Source organism: Diospyros lotus, chromosome 10 (assembly GCF_014633365.1).
Source record: "Diospyros lotus cultivar Yz01 chromosome 10, ASM1463336v1, whole genome shotgun sequence".
NCBI lineage: Eukaryota > Viridiplantae > Streptophyta > Magnoliopsida > Ericales > Ebenaceae > Diospyros > Diospyros lotus.
In genome coordinates, this window is record NC_068347.1 from 35,593,964 (window position 1) to 35,616,175 (window position 22,212).

The window sequence follows — 22,212 nt, forward strand, 5'->3', positions numbered from 1 at the left end:
TTGACAAGACATGGTACCATGGCTAAATTATCTTATTTTATTTTCGTTCTATTTTATCATCTGTACATGATTAGACAGGATATCTATCTAGTGGCGGAAAGGATTCAAACTCTTCAAAATTTGTAGGGTTGCCCTCGCCTAATACATTCTTTAGGTATAACCCATAAGAATTTACCCAAAATAAAATTTAAAAGAAAAGAAAAGAAAGAACTTTCAAAATGGATCTAGATCCCTAAGTCCATTGCCGGGAGCACGGAATCTTTTCCGGCGAGCACGCGGAAACAAGAGCTGATGGATCTGTTTTACAGCAGCGCCTTCAGATGTTGCCTGCATATTAGTAGCACATCAGTAGAATTCAGAGCCCAATGCCTTCTTTTCAAATGGCTAATGTACCTGCTTATATTGCTAACCACAGAAGCTCCATTGCCTTTTGGAGCATCACAAACTATTTGTTTTTCTTGATTATATGAGATCGTATTGGAAAAAGAACAAAAAGGAATTGAAATGTAACTCATAAAAAGGAGGGAAAGCATGATTCTAACAGACTGGCTTCATTTTGTTAAAAAATGACATGTCTAGGCCAGTTTTATATCACTTCCCTATCATGCCTGATCTTGGGGGCATTTGAGGGGTTCGGATTCGAGATGAAGTGACTCAGTGATGTGTTTCAAGGGTTACTGAGGATTAGTGGATGGGCTATGCCATGCAAAACCATGAAGTTAAAACTTTTGAGAAGGATCCTAATAGGTGGCATAGGAGATGCGTTTTTGGGCTTTTGACCATCCAAAAGGCCAAAGTCTCTAAGGATCTTATGGTGTAGATGAGGCAGAGGGGTTTTACGGGAGCAGCAGCCACAGGGCTAATAAGAAAGAATAGTTTTAAAGGATTACTGAAGTGCAGGAAATTAGTTGGAGGCAAAAATCCAGGCAGCTTTGGTGGCATAAATATGGGAATCAGAAACCAGCTCCTTTTACCAAGCAAATAAAAAGAGACCATCTCTTTCCATACAATGGCTAATCCAAAGCATGGGAATAAAGCACATTTGGAATGCGGATACCACACTGCATAACTACATCAGTGGTGGCTGTAACAGATCCGTGGGGATTTAAATCCAGGAGATTGAATGCCAAGCTAGGTTAGAGGGATTCAAAATAACGTGATAGCACAAGGGCCCCAGGTTGCTGTCTTCCAGCATTGTCCAGAAATTGTGAAGGGATTCTTTTTTAAAGATGGCAAGTATGACAAGATTCTGGATTCCAGAGAATGAAAGAGTTGAAGATGCTATTTCAGGCTGTTAAGTGAAGGTGCTTGCTCCAGGATGTAAATAGGCGCATCCTGGATAGTTTGAAGAAATGCATTCATGGACAAGAAACAGATTCTTGGTGCAGTTTCCATTGCCAATGACAGCTTGGATTTTAGACTAGATTTCAGGAATCCAAGTTCCAAATAATGTAATATATGATGAATCCAGAAAAAGTGGACAAATCTAGCAGCCTAAGAGAGACGCATTCCTGACATTTCAGCTTAATTGGGATCAGATATTGTTTACCCGGACTTTGAAGGGAAAACGATGTGTTTGTACTTCTACTCCAGATAAAATCCGAACATCCATTCCGAGACTATCAACTCCAATCAAATTTGCTGCCTGCAAAGAGCAAATTTTATTAAAGATTCAACATTGTGAAATAAGAAGAGCAAATTATGCATGCACACATACATATATGCATAATAAAGCAGATTAAGATTTCATAGCATACATCATATAAGAGAATTTTCTTTTTTAAATTTTTGTTTATTTAATTCTGTATCTTTCAAGCTACAGATGGTCATTTCCAAAAACATGTCTGAATTAGTTGAAAGGAAGAAGAACTTAAGGAACAGGGCATTTCTTAAAAATACTGAGTACAGAGTTCATGAATGACAAGAATTTAGACAAAGGCAGAATGAGTTCACCTTCTTAAGAAAAATAAAACGGTCACATACATTTTCTACTTATTAAGTGGCTATATCAAATTGTGCCCACAACAATTTGTTATGTCTTTTGCGCTGACATAGTTAATCTTGAAACAGAGTTTTAGATTATTATAATGAAAAACAAACAAACAGGAAAAATACATTGGAAGTTCAAAGAACCAGGTGGTAAGATTTAACACAAAGGATGCTGCTACAAGATATTTGGAGTATGAGATGAATATAACACAGAACTAGCAAGTAGGTCCCAAAAGAAACAGTGCTAAAAGGGCCGAGGATATTTGAAATGCAAGCAGGATTTTGTTATAAAACTTGGCAAAACGGTATGATGGAAGCTTTACAAGGTTATTAGAAGAGAAAAGACAACCAGAAAAGCAGTCTAACATGCTAAGTTTATTGGTTGGAAGAGAGGATAATGTGTAACACTAAAGGATGTGGTTAAACAGTGCTTTCACAGATGAAGCTTATTTAGTAACTCAACTAAAAAAAAATCTTGTTCCTGGAAACCACAACACACTTAGAAGCATGTGGAACTACATCATATGTTGTTGTTACACATCCCTTTTGGAGATGATGCTTATATTGTGGGCTCAACTACCAATCTGGCTACTAAAAACTAATGCAACTTGAGTAACTTATGATAAAATGAGAATGAGCGCATCTTCTATCTTAAGTACCAAAACTAGCACTGCGAGTTAGTCTGTTTAGAAGTACCTGACATATGGTTGATCAATGAAGAAAAAGAAGCAGCAGATAAACAATGTAGCACTTCAAGCTTGGTAAATGAGAATGACATCAAACCAAATAAAACACCATAAACAAAGTTACTACCTCAACACAGAGACCTTTCTTTTTGCAGAGGGCTTTAAGAGCAAAATTGCATCTGATTCCCTGCTCACTGAAGTGCTCTACAATTGCAGAGGTAGAGTGTACAAGGACATCAGGCTCGGCCTCCTGGAAATCTTGTAAACCAATTGCTGACTGCAGAATATGGGACGTATTACAACTCAGGCAATTGAGGTTGAATTATATAAAGAAGAGCATTTTCAATCCACAAAAAATCACTGGATTAATACACAGCAGTCTGGTCAAACCATAGTCAATAGAACCAAACAAGATGCTAAACCAGTGGTTCCAGTTCAATGGTACAGTCAGTGCTATAAAACTAAAAACATTTTAATATTTTCAACGTTATAGGTACATGTGCAATGCACTATTCTCACAAATGAACATGTGGATCAGTGGAAGATTGTTAATCTTTCCACAAAGATAGGATGGCTTCATTTGTGGAGGGAATAAAAATCAAATATTTTGTGGCATTAAGTGTGTTCCTGCTGAAAATTTTCAAAATTGAAATTATGGCCAGTTTTAGTGACTTGGTACATTTAAGTTTACCAGACCCAGCCACTGCTGATTTCTGATGGATCAGTTGAGATGGCTGGTCCGGGTCAGTTCTCTCATAACAATGAGTCCAACTAGGTATATTCCAAGTCATTTGTACAGGTTAGAGCTAACTGAAGTTATAAGAAGAACCAGACCTTCCTTCAAAATCATTTTATTCAGATACAAAACTCTTGCAATCCACACAATTCGTAGACACCCAACTGTCACACCTTAAACACGAACAGTTGTGGACCTTTTTTTGACACAATGAACATGTATAACCAACCAACCACACAGTTAGAACCTTCTTTCTTTTGTCTCATTTATGCAACTAACTAGAATATGTAAACCAGAAAAATTCCCTTATTTGACAACTTGTTTGTACCAACTAGTGAAATATGATGACAGTGAATGCATTATACATGCCTGAACACCGTATACCGAGAACAGCTCTATTCTCATGATCTCCAACCTATAGAGAGTTGAGCCAGAGCGCTTTCCTTGACCATCAGTTCTCAAGCCCCAAACTTCACCATCTAAAGAGAAATTGAGAGGAGTAAATGCATGAATCTTGAAATAGCCACAATTTTCAAATACAAAGTAAACTACTACAAATCAGAAAATAGTAGCATGAGAGTTCCAACCTCCGATGGTTAATAGTGGAGGTTTCAACCAGCTAACTACTACAATAAGGTGGCAAGGTAGCAAACTATCAAGCTAAGAATTTTCAGCAGTTCTTAGCAGGTGGAAGTGAGAGCAAAACAAAAGGCCCATTACCTTCTCCTGTATGGAGCCGGAGTCAGATCACTCAGCTCAACAGTTCACCAATATATCAAAATTCTTGCAAAGAATTTTAGTATTTAGGGCCTCATAATTCAGCAAAGAAACCATTTTAGTTAAATAACAGTCCCATACTAAATGTCACGAATGAACTAATTGTACATGAACAAGAGTTGCCATTCTTCTGATAGCAAAAGATAGTGGATGGAGCCAACACATACAAAATAAATAAATAAATAACTTGATGGAATTTCTAGATAAATGGTCATATGATTCAGAAAAGGCACTAGCACAATCCGAGACAGAATGTAACATAAAAATTATCACCTAATTATGTACACACTTTGAGCATCAGGATGAAAAAAGGTTCAATTTTGTCACAGAGAGAAAAACATAGAAGCAACTAAAATAAATAGTGACCATCTTTATGTGGTAGTGGTACAATCATTTGATGATCTCCACAAGTCCCTGCTTACTTGTTGAGTGCGAAATAATCTGGAAAAAAGAGGAGATTTAGTCAAGATGTCAATCCAATAATTATCATTCAATACCTTTCCACTCTGAGGTGTAGCCATCACTATCTTCTCCACTAAAAATTCTCTGTAAATATAATTCTTCATCCATGAAGGCAGGCCTGAGGCAACCCACAATTGAAACCCCATTGGATGGGTGGTCCATCTTTGCAGCATGCTCCATATTAACAGCCTACAAAAAAACATATATCAAATAGAATATTGTGATTGTGAAATGACAAGGATTATGATCTTATCAGAAAATATAGATTACTGTAAGGTTTTCCAATAGCAAGTTTAATGGGGGGGGGGGGGGGGGGGGATAGAGAGAGAGAGAGAGTACAGAACAAGTCTTATAAGGATGCAAGAATCAATTTTTATTGCTCCTAACTATAATTGTCAAATTGACATCAGGATAGTACTAAGTGTGAAATGAATAGAATCAATGAATTATCAGATCGGTACATGAATTTCAAAAATTGCTATGAAAAGTTTAGGCATACATCTAGAAATGACTATCCTAAGTTTCACACTTTTTATGATCTGATAGAACTTTTTTATTCCATTTTTCTTTCTTTAATAAATCTGCATGTCTAAGGAGTGGTGCCTAGTGCAGATTAGATGAAGGAGACCTGATTAAGATGGTTTGAACATGTGAGAAGAAGAATGATTGACACATCTATGAGGCAAGTGGGTTAAATGGAGGAAATTTTTAGCAGAAGGAGAGGAAGGCTAAAAGAAAATTTGGTGGGAAACCCTTAAAAACATCACATAAGATATGACCTTATGGCCATGGATGAGATGATTGGAGGAATATAATTTATGTAGTCAAGCCCACCTAAACAAGGCTTGTGATTGTTGTTGTTACAAATAAATTAAGGTTCCCAATAAGCTAAACTTAACATTTTAAATGCTTCCGCACAACACTACAGGAATCTTATGGAAAGAAGGATTGGCATGGCTTTAAAATAAAGGTAGCATTGCTTTATATGTTTATAAAAGTAACTAAGGGTGTCATCTACAACCCCATCTCCCAAGCAAGGGTGCTCTTCTACTACTAGTTAAAATATCCATCAATTACTCTAAAAAATTCATATCAAGCAAGACTTTACTTCTAGCTTCTAAGTAACAACTAAGTATTTTGACATTTAAGGTCGAATAATTTTGCATATTGGTGATAACTGGGCATACAGTTTTCTTTTTCAGGGGAAGGCAAAAGGGTTCCAACACCGACCCCAGGACCCAGATGCCCCCTACACTGCAAGTTGCAGTGCTTATTAACAGGAAAAGGGGAACAGCTTCATAATAGGTAAGTTAAGCATAAATGACTTTCATAACCAGGATACAGCTTCATAAATTCAAGAATCAGTCACCTTTGTCAAGCACTTGGCAAAGTATATTGGATGAACCCCATTGCCAGCATCTGTTGGCATGCCCCACTGGACTGGGATGTCAGACATTTCAGTATCCTCAACCTACTTTACACCAAAGGGCAGTTAGGAGAAAAATCATCAAACTAGAAATACGAACTCAAGCTGCAGTATAGAAATGAAGAGTAATGTCCCCTCACCTCAAAATAGCCATCATTGAGAAGTATGTCATCAGTAGTATCAATTTCTGCTACGTTATACCCAGTGGCAGCAACCTTTCTATTCTCATATGTTGTAATATCCATTCCAATCAAAACATTCTGAAGGTATGCCCCCATATAACAATTAATATATGAATACAGAAAGTAAAAACTCTTCATGCTGTAAAGTGTGACAGCAGTGTTAATGTAAAGAAATGAGGTTAGAAAGCCCAAAAAACATGTGTAAGTGGTGTTTAGCTTTGCCATTAGCATTACTATAGTTGGTCATAGGTTGCAACAACTACAATTGATGGTGGACTGGAATAACACTTCAATCAAGGTTGAAAGCCAATTTTAGGATTGATTGATACAAAAATCGACCAATCATAGCTTAAATCCAAAAACCTCTGTGTTGGAAAACTGGGCTGCAAGTAGTAGAAAAATAAGGTTTCAAAAAAATTAAAAAACTGGACCTCCAAAATTTCAACTCCTCCATTCCCACCTCAAAAGTACAAAAAGCAGTGAAATCATGTAGCCTTTTACAAGAGAGCACATCTGGAGCCACTTAATGCCAAGTAGCTCATATACAAGGATGGTGATAATCTGCTCACAAGCAGCAACCTGAATGAGAAGCAATTCAAAAGTAACTAGCAAACACCCATAGCTCTTTGGCTACAATGTTTTCTTAGTTAAAAAGGGCAATGAAGGCACCAAGATGGTTAGCCAAGTGGGCAAAGGTTTAACCCACAGGGTCTTTGTTACTTAATCATGAGATCAATTCTTGTCCCATGCACCAACTGTGATGTGTGGGATTTGGATTCTCCTGCATGTTACAAACTATGGCTCAAACTTGCAAAGATTTTTTATGCTTCTTTTGGTTCCCTACGGGAATAGCCTACAATGATCATGTCAAAGGGTAAGGCAAAAGGAGGAGTTTTGATGGGTGAGTGTGTGTGTTCAGGGGGAAGTGGCAATAAAACTAAACAAGCATGCAAGCCCTCACCACAGGGTTATTTGCTCCACGATCTTGCAAGATGTTTTCATTGTCAAAAATTTCAAAAAATATATCTGAAAGAGAAGAGGAAAATAATCAAAAAACTTATGAGGTTCATCCTATAAACCAAAACTAGATGACAGATAGAAATTACAAACCACACCTCCATACTCATCAATAACATATTGGAATTCAGCCCACGATATGTGTTCATGTGGTTCACAATGTACCATATAAGGGAAAACCAACAAGGCACTGCTATTACCCTACAAAATAAACAAAAATCAGCCCAGGAATTCCACATTAATGTATTCACAACCAATAACTAACAACAGCAAGTATACTAATTATTCTTGAGTTTCCTTCCAAATATCAATGTAGAATGTTACATTCACATGGCACAAAAACTTCACCTCTAGTCCCAGAACTAAAAGATTTGAAGGAGAAAACAAAACACCTCTACCGTAGTCCTTGCTATTTCAGCAGGGGTGAGCTTAGTGTCGCGGACTAATTTTTGAGCTTTGAGCTCTTCAAGAGGATGGTATCCATGATTGCGTACATAATTAGATGAATCAGGAACTGAATCTGAATAATCTGCAGCAACCAAAATCTTTGACGGGCAAATTTCATGCCCTGCAGGCAACCAATGTAATTTCGTAGCTCCAAGAAATGCACTTCTGTGTCTGGAATTGGATATAGGAAGAGCTACATACTTATTTTCATTAGGACAGTAACATTGTTAAAAGTACAAGAAGTTTGAAAAGTTGAAATTATTGAACATTTACATTGCGTCTTAGCAATGCATTACCACAAGGTAGTAGTCAGCATATAATTCTTCCATTCATGTACTGTGAAAGGACCAAGCACTTGCTTCCCCTTTTCTCTGAGTTGAACCTTACTATCTGCCCAACATTAAAAATAATCTCATTTCTAATTTTATCTTTTCTTGTATAGACACACATTCATCTTAACATCCTCATCTCCATTATGCTCATATGTTGCACATCCTGGTGTTTTGTTTCCCAACATTTTGTACCATACAACAAACTTTAATGGAATCTTACTATCACATGAAATCTTGTATGCACTTTTCCACTTTAACCATCCTATTCCTACCTTGATTTTGTGGGTAGCATCCTTACTAATCTCTCCATCTTTTTAAATGATTGATCCAAGATATCTAAACTGATCTATTCTGGATATGACTTGATCTACCAATTTTACCATAACATCATCTACACTTATATTTTTACTAAACTTACATTCTATATTTTCAATTTCCACTCTACTTAACTTAAAAGCAGTGAAAATATTTGAAAATTAGTTATGAAATCAACAAGCAACAACCAAACTAATCTCACAAAGGTCTACGAGCTCCCATTCACCTTAAGCCAAAATGATCAGAAAACCTTGGGCTCTCGAAAGGAGATTTGATCCAACTGCTAGTGATTGCATGTGATATAGAGCAGCCAAACCCTTCTGTGTGACAGATATGACAATCGGAGATTCCTAAAACAAAAAATATCAGGAAATATATTATGGATAAAAGAAAGGGGGGGGGGGGGAAGAAGAAAGGTGGTCCAATGAGTGGCTTACGCAAAACAAAAATGTCAGTGGCAACCAAAAAAAAAAAAGAAAAACATGCGTATCTAGGTAACAAATAAATAAGAAATCATAAAATCCCCTAACCTTAAATCATGATGCAACTGTATATTTTCCCCCAACAAATAAACTGACGGGTTAAAATATAGTCAAACCACTGATACTTAAGATTGAAATCAGGCCTTGGTAGCTACTGATGGGTTCGAGTTGTGAAAATGACCTCTTTGCAAATCAACAGTGAGGAGATGGGAACCCTCTTTTACTAATAAACACGACTGATTTCTAATGATATTTTTGAGCAGTATTTTTGAACTGATATATTTATGATTTGCAAATTCAGATGAATTAATTGAGAGTGAAATGACTAATTGCGATTTAAAAGAAAATAATAATATAATAATTTTCTATTGAGTGCAAAAGATGTAGGAAAAGAAAATCAATCAAGACTTGAACTTTCAATTTGTAGCAGCTGGGGTCCTGAACCAACTAAAACCCCCAAAGCAACTTACATAGTTACTATGCATTCTCAACCACAAAAAAAATCCCACATTGTAAACGTCGCCTAATATTCTCCACCACAGAAGCATACATACTAAACCATGTAACTCTGAAACCAATTAAATATTTTCAGCCACATAAACAAACATATTAAGTGACAACTGACCGAAATCATTTACCTTTTTTTTCCCCAAATGTTTCATGGTTGGTGATTTGTTTTATACAACTAAACATAAACAGAACCGAGCACATAAAAGTTCTAAAGAGAGTATTTTCTCTGCAAAGTCGCATAGGTTTTTATCCGATAAAATCAAACTGGGATTCCTCAAAAACGCAGCGACCAAAATGGGTAAGAAGGGGAAATTTAACAGAAAAATCTATTTTTTCTTGAGTTTTACATACACGGTAAGAGGCGGGGGGAAAGGAGAAAGGAATTTGGGAGCTACTTACCAAGAGAAATGGACGGAGTTCCAGCGATCGCCATGGGAACAGAGGGAGGGAAGAGAGAGAAAGTGTGTAGTTTTGGAATTTGGTGTAGAGAAAATAGAAAATGGATCAGATGTGGCGATGGTGGTGGAGATAACGATGGACTGGTGAGATAGTGAACTGAGTTTGTCTCTATCTGGCGTTAATAGAGTCTTAAGAAGAAGCTTGGCTCGGCGGCCATCAATTCAAGACCTCGGCGTCGAGTCAGCACAGTTCAGAGAGAGAGAGAGAGACAGAGAGGGCTTCCGGTTCTTGGCTGCGTCTCCAAATCCCACTCCCCGCCGTATTTTACTACGCTCCAACCCCTCTCTCCCTCACTTGCTTCCACGCGCACGTGCTCCCACGCTCTCTCTCTCAAACACTCTACTGCCAGGCCGAAATAGGCTGCTGCCACGAAAGATGTATTATTAGGCTTAGAGTGGCAGTAGTCAGTTTCACCGCTACAACATCGACTGAGACAGTTCTAGATCGACAAAGCACCGAGCTTGGTCCCGATTTGCATTGTGCTTTCCGATCAGGGAGACAGTTCTAGATCGACTGAGAGAAAGAGAGCATGAAGCTGTCGTCGATGGTTAGCAGAGTCTGCTGTAGCGTCTCTTGCTTCGCTATTTCTCATTTGAAAACCGGTTCGCATCTTCAACATCTATTAGTTTCATCGACCACCAAGTCAGCTCTTCTTCTTGTTCGGCCGTCATCGTTATCAAGCAAATTGAGTTGTAGCATTTCCGCTTCAAAACGGGTATGTAGCAGAAGTAGAACCATCGTAACTTGTTCTGCAGATGGGTCATACCCCACCGGCGGGGAGTCTCCGGCGAAGGCACTCCGGCGGATTCTGGATTCGCCTGGGATTCACCAAGGCCCTGCTTGTTTCGATGCTCTTAGTGCAAAGCTAGTGGAGAGAGCTGGATTTGATTACTGCTTCACCACTGGTATGAGATTATTTCTCCCCTATCCCTGTTACTGATTACATGCTCCATGTATCGTTTGCATCTCATTCTAACAATTACTATATGTTAGTTGGTCTCAGGCCTGGCTAATGATAATATATATGTAGTCTCAAGTGCTCTCAACTAAATTATGAATGTTTGGAAGAATACAAAGCTTTGCAAGGGGGTGTTAGGTGTGGACCTTTAATGTTTGGATAAGTGTCCAAAATGTGTTTCTGGCAATGATAGGTTGGATGAATGGGTGTGGCTGTGAATAGAGATGGGGGAGTGTATTGGTTTGGCAGAGATGGGGTGGTGAGAAAAAGGGTAGTTTGGGGCTTTGGGGTAGGGAAAAGTTGGGGTGGCAAAAAAACAAAGCTACTCATGTTGGATAGGGATAGGGAGGAGAAAGGCATAAAAATTATAAGTTTGTAAATTTCTAGTCTCCATTAATGATGCTATTCTATCACCATGGACTCCTCTCCAAAGTGCTAGTTGATATAAATTTTTGGATTCCTAAGACTAAGTGATATGCTAAGGATCTCTCTAAAATACTATTGATATGTGGTTAGGTAGTGATAAACTCTTGCTATTTAGGATCTGGCATCTATGTTAGGCCACAAATCTTACATCATTGTAACATTTCTCCAACAACTAGCCCCAAAAATATCATTTTGCACTCACATGATAGTAAATTGGTTTAGCTTTGAAGTAATATGTTATGGATATTGCCAGACCAATGTTGATATGGGTTGGATGACAACAGTTATCCATAAATTGGGAATTTGTTTCCAGACAACCAAAAGTAATGGTAGTTGATTAAATTTTTAGAAATTGGTGAATAGTGTATATTTTTTAGCTACCTTCAGGGTATTTACTGTATGTTACACTATATTTCTATTACATCATAATAGTGAGAAAGCACTCTTAAAATTCTGAAAATTATAAGCAACTATGAACAACATTCCTAGTATTTATAAAGCCACGTCCATAAAGTAGTTGGAACTTTTGGCCCTCAACATTCTTGCATGTCCAACACATATCGTGGAGTGTCCAACAAGTGTCAGCATTTTACGTGGATGTGAAACATTATTAGGAGTTCTCATGCTTCTTACCTTGTATTTTATTTTATTTCTGACAAGAACAGGGATTTAACCTTAAAGGAGATCACCTAGTCTTGGCTCCTTGTACTTGGGGTTGTGGAGAGAGGTAAGAATGGACATACACCTAAACATTCAACATGTTCGGTCTGATCACATTGGCAACTCATAATCAAGCAAAATGTTGTCAAACCAAATAACCAGCAACCGGTTGCCACTTGCCAGGCCAGCATTTGTACCAGTGTATCAGCTGGCCTGGTTCACTGGATTTTCATTTCTTTTTTTTTTTCTCTATTTCCGTCTAAATTATAACTTTATTTATTTATTTATTTTGAAGTCAAGTCAAGCCTCATTTGACTGTTAACCCTTGACCCTTTCCCTTCCCAGTTCAATACCCTGGTCTGCTTTTCAAAACATTGCTCAAACATCATTCTCATGCCTGGTAGGATGAGGTTTTACTACACCATACAATGTCTCCATGATAGTTATATGCCATAAGCCTGAAAAGTAGAATTAGTTGCTATCTTAACTTTCAGATTTTGTATTGTGACCTGAACTTTACAGTTTTCTAATCTTTTGCTTCTTATTCTTTGGCTAGGATTTGGAATATCTGCTTCTCGGTTGGGGCTGCCAGATACTGGATTTCTTTCTTATGGAGAAATGGTAGATCAAGGGCAACAAATTACGCAAGCTGTGTCCATTCCCATTATTGGGGATGGTGATAATGGATATGGTAATGCAATAAATGTTAAGAGAACTGTTAAAGGATATATAAGAGCTGGCTTTGCTGGAATTATTCTTGAGGATCAGGTACATAGATAAAAGATTTTCTACACTGCAACATCTTGTTAATGTTTTTTCCCATTTTTATTTCATTACACATTTTTTACTGGATTTTATGATTGCAGCATGTAGAACTAGGAGAAGAAATACATTTTTTAGGTTCAGGGGTACCCCAAAATGGCATGCCACTTATGGAGTATGTTAATATCTGTACAGCGGGTGTGAAATGCTGCAATTTATGGTTTTCCAATAATGTCTTAGGGCTCAAGAAATCTGAAGGAGTATCTGCTGCGCAAGGGTCAAGTGGCACACTTGGCCCAAGAGGGAAGTACACGACTTATATTTGTATTTATCAAGAAGTGAAAACTATGGTTGACAGATGTAGCATCTGTGACCTAACTTAATTTAACATGAAATTTCATTGTTGATCCAACAAAGGTAGCATCTGTGACCTAACTTGTGGCAAATAGAAAAAATGAGTCCAAACTTTTCCAGTAAAGTGACAGCAAAACTTAAATGTGACCACAGAAGAACCTGAATTTGTGCTCTCCAAGGCTATGTTGTTGAAAAATTGCGGTGTTGTAATGACAAATATGTTGTAGTAATCCGAAGATTCCAAAGCACGAAAACTTGCTTTCCTTAAGCTTTGTTTGTTCTAAAATATAATGCATAAGGGATCCAAACAAGCCTCTAAGATACAATGGAATCAAATGTAACGTTTGTTGGCAAATGTGCAATTTCTGATAACAGACTCAAACACAAGGAATATATAACAAACACAAGAGGCTTTGTATTCTAATTCTGTAGTAAAAGAATACAAAGAATTGATCTTTGAATGCACAAAAATTATGAAGTTTTATGTAGGAAGACTAAGGAGAGAAAAACAATATGAATTCTCAAGTGTCCTTAATCCTAGAATACATCAATCTATTTATAGATAATGTTACAACCCTTCACCAAAGGTTACAACAATTCATGTGTTATAATCTTTCACCAAAGGTTATAACCATTCATATGTGTTACAATCCTTTACCAAAGGTTAGAACCAATTCCTATGTGTTACAACTCTTCACCAAAGGTTACAACCAATTCCTTTTGAAAATCTCTCCAACAATCCTCCACCATTTTAAAAATGAATAAAGTTTTGAAAAACTCTTGTGTAAGTTATCCAAACTTATGCATATATGAATGTGTCTTTTGGACTTGAACCTTCACGTAGCAAAAGCATTTCAAATGTCAATCAAGGTGGCATGATAGACAAGCTTTGAACCAACGACCCTATCTGATTAATTGGAAATACCTTACGCACTCGTTTGAATGTCCTTATTGTGTTCATAAGTATCGACACATGAATAGGCCATGTGTCCCATATCTTGGTTTTCCTTTCATGAATATCTTGAGTAGTTTGCCAAACCACTTTGGAGATGACACCATCTCCGATATTCATATAGGTAGGCTTATCGAAAATGCCAACGTATTTAAAGCATTTTATAGATATCTATATAAGCTTCTTAGGAGCAAATTAGCTCAACCTCCCATTATCGATATGTTTCCAAACATTTCTACCTTGGGATTAACTCAACTGTTTGCAATCACTCATATGACGTACTTTACTCATTGAACCGAAGATTTTGATGTTTCAAGTGTTAGGTTGAGTTTCCATCATTGATGATTATGAATTGGCCACAATCCCATTCCCTTTGACATTTTAGAGACTAAATCCCTTGCAAGGCCTTTCGTTAAAGGATCCGTCAATTTTTGACTTAACTTCACATTGTCCATAGTAATGACTCCATCTGAGATCAATTGTTTAACTGTGCTATGACTTAACCCAATGTGTCTAGACTTGCCATTATATATTTGGCAATATGCCCTAGACAATGTAGCCTCACTATCACAATGGATAGAAACTGGAGGCATAGGTTTAGGCCAAATAGGAATTTTAATCAATAAATTCCTTAGTCATTTCGCTTCTTTACTACATGAAGCTAATGTTATAAACTTTGCGGCCATGGTGGAATCCGCTATACAAGTTTGTTTCTTTGAAACCCATGATATAACACCTTCACCAAGTGTGAAAATCCATTCACTTGTTGATGCATGATCTTCTCAATCGGTAATCCAACTAGCATTTGTGAATCCTTCTAAAACTAGAGAATAACTGGAGTAATGTATGCCATAATCCATGGTTCCTTTTAGATATTTCAGAATTCTGTATGCTCCTTACCAATGTAATAGGCTTGGATTGCTTGTATACCGGCTCATTTTTGCAACAACGAAAGCAATATCTGGTCTTGTAGATGTCATAGCATACATGAAACATCCAATAACCCGAGCATACTCTAATTGAGATACTGCTCTACCGGTGTTAGAATACATTCTAACATTTGGATCAAATAGAGTAGATACAGACTTGTAATCAAGATGATCAAACTTTTTCAACACTTTTTCGATATAGTGTGATTGAGTAAGTATGATCCCGATATCCTTTCTTATGATTTTAATTCCCAAAATCACATCTGCAAGTCCCATATCCTTCATATCAAAGTTGGATGATAACAATGACTTCGTAGTTTTTATGACTTCTAAGTCTGTTCCGAATATTAACATATAATCCACACATAGACAAATGATAACACCCTTGTGTCCATTAAACTTGCTATACACACATTTGTTTGATTAATGGATTCTAAATCCATTGGCAACAACAATTTTGTCAAACTTCTCATGCCACTACTTAGGTGCCTATTTAAGTCCATACAATGAGTTAATCAACTTACACCCATTTTTTTCTTGTCCCAATAAGATAAACCTTTTCGGCTGCTCCATATATATTTCCTCATCCAACTCACCATTTAGGAAAGTTGTTTTAACATCCATTTGATGGATTTCAAACTTATATATGGATGCTAAAGCAATCAATGTTCTTATAGTAGTCGTCCTAGCAACCGGTGCATGGGTATCAAAGTAATCAAAGCCTTCCTTTTGAGTGAAGCCTTTAGCTACTAACCTTGTTTTGAACTTGTCTAAGGTTCCATCTACTTTCATCTTCTTCTTGAAGATCCATTTACAACTAGTAGGTCTAGAACCTGGAGGAAGATCTACCAACTTCCAAGTCTTCATGTTCATAATAGATGGCATTTTTTCATGTATTGCTTCTTTTTAAAGGGCAGAATCATTAGATTTCATTGCCTCTTCATACGTGAGAGGATCAAACTCAATCGACTGCATAATTGCAGTTTGATTTATGTGAGTCCCTAGTACCTTCCACTAGATGCATAATGAAATCGGGTCCAAAAGTTTTCTCTTTTCTAGTCCTTTTACTCCTCAACTCCGGAGGTTCTTCATTAGCATTTCTATTGTTATCCTCTCTTACTACCGATACAATGGTATTTGGATTTGTAGGTTTAGGAATAGTAGTAAAGTTATTCTCATAGAATATAGCATCTCTAGATTCTATCACGATGTTAACTTCAACCGAACTATTAGGTTCTATAACTAGAAACCTATACCCTACGTTCCGCATATCCTAAGGATATGCATTCTACTCCTTTTTTACCCAATTTCTTAATCTTTGGATCAGGTAGCCTAACAATAACTCTACAACCCCAAACACGTAGATAAGATAAGTTAGGTTTTATGTTCTTCCAAAGTTCATATGGTGTAACCTTATTTCCTTTACTAGGTACTTGGTTAAGAATATGACAAGTCATTCACAATGCTTTGTCACGGATATGCCATTTTAAATTTTTGTTTTTATGGTTACTGTTAGCATTGTTATTTCCTACTTCATTATGACTTCCTTATTTTAGTTATTGTATTTCAATTCCAGCTATCAGTCGGTTAGAATGTTAGGGCCACGTGTGAGGCCTTAGGAAAAGGACAAAAGAATATGTTTAGGAAAAGGACAAGGGAATCCATTGTAACCGCTGGGAAGGACGTGATCTGCTACATCTGAACCCACCCAAGCGAGTATATTAACTCTTCCAACCTTGTGGGAGAGGCATGAAATGAATAGAACTTTCTCAATTACTCTTCCTCTAGTCTCTCTGTTCTCGTCTTCTTCTTTCTCTCTGCTCTTGCTATATCTTGTCCTTGAATCTCACTGATTCAAGGTAGTTCTCATTGTCACACCGTGACAATTTGGTATCAGAGCCCGATTCCGGCCAAAGACTGTTGTTAACTCATGGCGGAGGGAACTCGCATGAAAAACATGGAATCCCAGCTGCAGCTAATTAGCTCCTCCATGTCTGAATTCCAGAAACGAGTCGATCAATTAGAGTTGGGGAATGGGCATAACCACGACATGATCATGGCACTTGACCACAGGGTGGAAGGCTCTATAAGTGGGTTGGAAAGAAGATTGGACGGGACGCTAGTCTAGATGCGAGAGGAGATGATGCAGATGAGGGAAGAAATGGGAACCCAACTTCAATAGTTTATGTTGATGTTCACATGTCAAAAGCCAATTAGTATAGCCCCTGAATTCCCTCCTAGAGATAGAATAGAGCCTCTCTTACGAAACAATAGAGGCAATCTCATGCTTGTAATTCCAGATATGGGGAGTGGTTAGGATGACGAGATAGGGGCAATGCAGAATAGAGATCATGGAGAGCAAGGACATCACCAACAATCGGGGTTTCCCATGCCCCGGATGGAGATCCTTGTTTTTTTAGGGAGACAACCTTTGTTGGTGGGTAAGGAAGTGTGAGAAGATGTTTGAATGGTATGACATACCAGAAGGTAGGAGAATTTCCTTAGCCACTGCCTATTTTGATGATGTAGTGGATGCTTGGTACCAGGGTTGGATCAGTGTGAGGGGTCAACCTACGTGGGGAGAATTCACTGAGAAACTATGTGAAAGGTTCGGGGAAAGAAGTATGATTGACATTATTGAAGAATTTAACGAACTAAGGCAAGTGGGAGAGCTGAAAACCTACTTGAAAAGATTTAAAGAGCTTAGGTCTCTCATGAGTAGCCAAGATCCACACCTATTCGAGGCCTATTTCGTGTCCAACTTCTTGAGTGGCCTCAGTGATGATCTAAGGCCAATGGTTAAGATGATCCAGCCTAGAACGATGGAACAAGCAGTGAAGAGTGCCAGGCTACTAGAGATGGTGGTGGAGGAATTGATGAAAAAACAGAGGCAACAGACTAAAGCTATGACAATAGGGCCTTCCCACCAAGGCGGGAGAGGAGTAAACCGTGAGTGGACGGGAGGCAATACCGAAGTAAAGCCTCAGTCAGGCAGTCGGAACAATGACCAGAGGAGACAACCCAGGCTGTGTTTCATTTGCGGGGATAAGTATTTCCCGGGACATCAATGTAGGCGTCAAATTCTCCTCTTAGAGGGAAGTTCAGAAGTGGTAGGGGAAGAAGAAGGAGATGAAATTGAAGAGTATGAGGAATCTGGCAATGAAGACAATGGGGAGATATCGTTCCATGCATTGAAGGGGGTGTTTGACAATAAGATAATTAAAGTGGAGGGGAAGGTAAAGGATAATAGTTTGTTGATTTTGATAGACAATGGAAGCACCCATAGCTTCCTTGATGAGGACATTGCCAGAAATTTGAAGTGTCTGTTCTTGAACACTCAACCCCTGAATGTGACAATGGCTAATGGGGGCAAGGTACTGAGTAATTCAACTTGTTACGGGTTTAAGTGGGAGATGCAAGGAGAGGGGTTTGAAGCGGATCTTAGACTGTTACAATTGGAGGGTTGTGATGTGGTCCTTGTGGTTGACTAGATGAAAGGGGTGAGTCCCATAAGTTTCGACTTCAATCGGATGAAGGTCTCCTTTGAGAAAGGAGGGAAAAGGATGACACTAAAAGGAGGAAGGGAGACAGGAACATGTAAGATGATAACCGAGAAGAGGTTGCATAAAGCCTTCAGAAACAATTGGAGCAAGCTGACTCAACTATTCTCAATTGTAGTTGTAGAAGAGGGATGGGAGAAGGTGACGATAGGGGAATTAAGCCTGTCAACTAGCAGCCCAGAAAGGAAGTTTGGCCAGGTACACTCTCAACACCTTATTGATAAATTGCCGTTAGAATTTGGGGACCTCTTTGTTAAGCCTAACACACTACCTCCACCCATCCGTAACTTGGACCATTCCATCAACCTTAAGCCTAATTCCGAACCCGTAAACATTAGGGCCTACAAATATTCGCCAACCCAGAAATTAGAAATCGAAAAAATGGTGAAGGAAATGTTAAATCAGTCCTTCATAAGACCTAGCCATAGCCCATTCGCCTCACCTGTGCTCTTAGTAAAAAAGGACAGTTCTTGGCGTTTTTGTATAGACTACCGTCAATTAAACGCCATAACCATAAAAGACAAATTCCCTATACCCCTAGTAGAAGATCTAATGGATGAACTACACAATGTAACCAGTTTTTCCAAACTGGACCTTCGATTCGGCTACCATTAGATCAAAATGAAACTTGAAGATGCCCATAAAACCGCCTTTAGAACCTATCATGGACACTTCGAGTTCTTGGTGATGCCCTTTGGGCTCACTAATGCCCCAACCACTTTCCAGTCACTCATGAACCGAATATTCGAACCTTATTTGAGATTTGAGAAAATTTATACTAGTGTTCTTTGATGACATTCTTGTGTATAGCCCCACCTTGGACCAGCATTTGAAACACCTGAGAACTACCCTAGAGGTCCTCCGATCCAATCAGCTTTTCATCAAAAGGTCTAAGTGTTCCTTTGGCCAAAAGCATGTGGAATATTTGGGTCATTTAATATCGGGAGATGGGGTTAGAACAGATCCAAAGAAGATAGAGGCTATGATCAATTGGCCCAAACCTGCAACCTTGAAAGCATTAAGGGGATTCCTCGGTTTAACCGGCTATTACAAGAGGTTTGTAAAAGGGTATGGAGTGCTAAGTAGGCCACTAACAGAACTCTTAAAGAAGGGGAATTTCAAGTGGGGAGAGGAGGCCGAAGAAGCTTTCCAAAAGCTTAAGGAAGCAATGGGGGCAGTCCCAACTCTAGAATTGCCAGATTTCAGTGAACCATTTACATTGGAAACTGATGCTTGTGGGGTTGGCATAGGGATAATCCTATTATAGAAGGGCAGGCCACTGACATTTCTGAGCCAGGCCCTAAGTGCAAGACACTTGGGATTGAGTATCTACGAGAAGGAGTTCCTAGCGGTGTTAATGGCTGTAGAGAAATGGAGACACTATTTAGAAGGTGGGAGATTTATCATTAAAATAGACCATGAGAGCCTCAAGTTTTTACTACAACAAAAATTGCATATTCAGCTGCAAAAAAAGGGTATGGCCAAATTGATGGGGCTCGATTATTCAATATAGTATAGGCGGGGCAAGGAAAATGTGGTTGCCGATGCACTATCAAGGTGCTAGTACCTCAGCAATTACTGTTGTAGTAGTGGAATGGTGCCAAGAAGTTGTTGGCAGTTATGCCAATGATGAGCAGATGAGAAAGATATTAGAAAAAGTAGTGGTGTAACCTGGTGGGGCTAACGACTACACCATAACAGAAGGGATGTTGAGGTACAAAGGGAGGATTGTAATAGGGGATGGAGGAAACCTTAAACAGAAAATATTGCAAACTCTACATGAATCACCAGTGGGTGGACACTTCGGTATTCAAAACACCTACTTTAAGGTTAAGCATATATTCTATTGGCCCAACTTGAGAAGGGATGTCAAGAAGTTTGTGCTGGCGTGCGACATATGTAAGAGGTGCAAGCTAGAGAATGTGTCCTACCTCGGTCTCTTACAACCCCTACCTATACCAGATAGAGCTTGGACTAGTATGGCCATGGATTTTGTCGAAGGAATGCCCAAGTCGAAAGGAAAAGATAGTGTCATAGTGGTGGTGGACCGGTTTACCAAATTTGCTCAGTTTATCGGGTTAGCTCATCCTTACACGGCCAAGGAAGTGGCCCGAGTGCTTATAGATAGGGTGGTGTCCCAGTATGGAGTGTCGGGGTCAATTGTTTCAGATCGTAACAAGGTGTTTACAAGCCATTTCTGGTAGGAGCTAATGGGATCTATGGGAATTAAGCTCAATATGTCAATAGCCTACCATCCACAAACGGGTGGATAGACAGAAAGACTTAACCAGGTGCTGGAAACCTACCTAAGGTGTATGTGTATCATGCAACCCAAGCACTGGCATAGGTGGCTAGCCTTGCCCCAATGGTGGTACAATTCCACATACCACACGGCCTTAAAGAATAAAGATGTCCCCTTTTGAAGCAATGTATGGGTATAAACCCTTGCTGCTACCAGCTATAGTAGAGCAGTTTACAAAATTGTCGGTGGAAGAATACCTTCAGCAAAGAAGGGTAGTCTTGCAACAATTAAAACAGGAGTTGGCCTCTGCCAGGAATAGAATGAAACAATTCATGGATAGGAAGAGAAGTGACAGGGAATTGGAGGTGGGAGAACAAGTATACTTGCGACTCAGGTACCCGCATTTGAAGTCCATTAGTCAGGGACCAATCACTAAATTAAGCCCCAAGTATTTTGGTCCGTTCGCCATAACAAACGAAATAGGCAAGGTGGCCTATAAGCTTCAGTTGCCTGAGGGGACCAACATACTTCTAGTTTTTCATGTGTCTCTCCACTGGCCAATGGAACCGAGCAGGTCAACCCAGCCTTGCCCATATTGCCTAAGTAGAAGGACGGGCAGAATGAACCATAAGCTATCATGGACAGGAGGGTGATTTACACCCAGGGGGTTCCCCTCATCCAAGTCTTGGTAAAATGGGGGCAGGAAGGCACCAACGATAACACTTGGGAGTATTTACCGAGCTTACTGCAACGTTTTCCAAGAGTTGCAAGTCTCCTTAGCATTTCTTGAGGACAAGAAACGTTTGAAGGGGGGGAAGTTGTCACGGATATGTCATTTTAAATTTTTGCTTTTATGCTTATTGTTAGCATTGTTATTTCCTACTTCATTATGACTTCCTTATTTTAGTTATTGTATTTCAATTCCAGCTATTAGTCGATTAGAATGTCAGGGCCACGTGTGAGGTCTTAAGGAAAAGGACAAAAGAATTTGTTTAGGAAAAGGACAGGGGAATTTGTTGTAACTACTGGGAAGGACGTGATCTGCTGCATCTGAACCCACCCAGGCGAGTATATTAACTCTTCCAACCTTGTGGGAGAGGCATGAAATGAATAGAACTTTTCTCAATTACTCTCCCTCTATAGTCTCTCTATTCTCGTCTTCTTCTTCCTCTCTTTCTCTCTCCCTCTCTCTGCTCCTACTCTATCCTGTCAATCTCACTGATTCAAGGTAGTTCTCATTGTCACACCGTGACATGCTTCTCCCTAATATCCTTTACTTAAACTTGAGTTACTAAGTACAGCATTAACCATTTCTGTTAAAGTCCTATTTTTCCTTTCTGCTACACTATTTTGTTGAGGGGTATAAGCAATTGAAATTTTATGTACAATTCCTATATCTTCACAAAACTTAGGGAAATTAATGGAGATCAAGGCAGCAATCAAGAAGGACGACAAGGCAGCACCAATGATCTATTGTACATCCATGGTGGACCAATGACAAGGGCCAAAGCTAAAAGAATGAAAGAATCTTTAAATGGGCTAATCAAGG

General features: G+C 38.7%; 2 protein-coding genes across 5 annotated transcripts in view; one reads left to right on the top strand and one right to left on the bottom strand.

The window, feature by feature from the left end:
• Positions 1-19: 19 nt before the first annotated feature.
• On the bottom strand, positions 20-10,215 carry LOC127812179 (uncharacterized protein At3g49140). 2 transcript variants are annotated; one of them, XM_052352530.1, is made up of 12 exons: positions 9,761-10,215; positions 8,596-8,719; positions 7,668-7,893; positions 7,374-7,476; positions 7,220-7,284; positions 6,217-6,336; positions 6,020-6,121; positions 4,686-4,839; positions 3,781-3,890; positions 2,803-2,952; positions 1,550-1,645; positions 20-327 (listed from the first exon to the last, which is right to left on the bottom strand). In XM_052352530.1, exons 1-12 carry the CDS (start codon positions 9,792-9,794, stop codon positions 214-216), a joined length of 1,398 nt encoding a protein of 465 aa, XP_052208490.1. In that variant the 5' UTR covers positions 9,795-10,215; the 3' UTR covers positions 20-213. The 2 variants fall into 2 exon arrangements, with proteins under 2 accessions (XP_052208490.1, XP_052208489.1); XM_052352529.1 differs by having other exon boundaries at positions 2,803-2,948; positions 3,777-3,890.
• A 15-nt stretch (positions 10,216-10,230) lies between these two features.
• The window catches only part of LOC127812178 (uncharacterized), a 40,032-nt gene continuing 28,050 nt past the window's right edge, over positions 10,231-22,212 (top strand). For 2 of the 3 annotated variants that reach the window (XM_052352527.1, XM_052352526.1), the window contains exons 1-2: positions 10,232-10,725; positions 12,421-12,632. In XM_052352527.1, the coding sequence (XP_052208487.1) occupies positions 10,350-10,725; positions 12,421-12,632 (588 nt within the window). In that variant the 5' untranslated portion in view covers positions 10,232-10,349. Of the gene's footprint in view, positions 10,726-12,420; positions 12,633-22,212 lie in introns of all 3 variants that reach the window. The other variant, XM_052352528.1, reaches the window with a different exon arrangement.

Excerpts from the sequence above, each read along its gene's own strand:
- LOC127812179 (XM_052352530.1), bottom strand. The coding sequence starts at position 9,794 with ATGGCGATCGCTGGAACTCCGTCCATTTCTCTTG. Across the intron at positions 6,337-7,219 it reads GTGGAGCAAATAACCCTGTG|AATGTTTTGATTGGAATGGA; the intron begins GTGAGGGCTTGC and ends GCATACCTTCAG. Across the intron at positions 6,122-6,216 it reads TCAATGATGGCTATTTTGAG|GTTGAGGATACTGAAATGTC; the intron begins GTGAGGGGACAT and ends GGTGTAAAGTAG.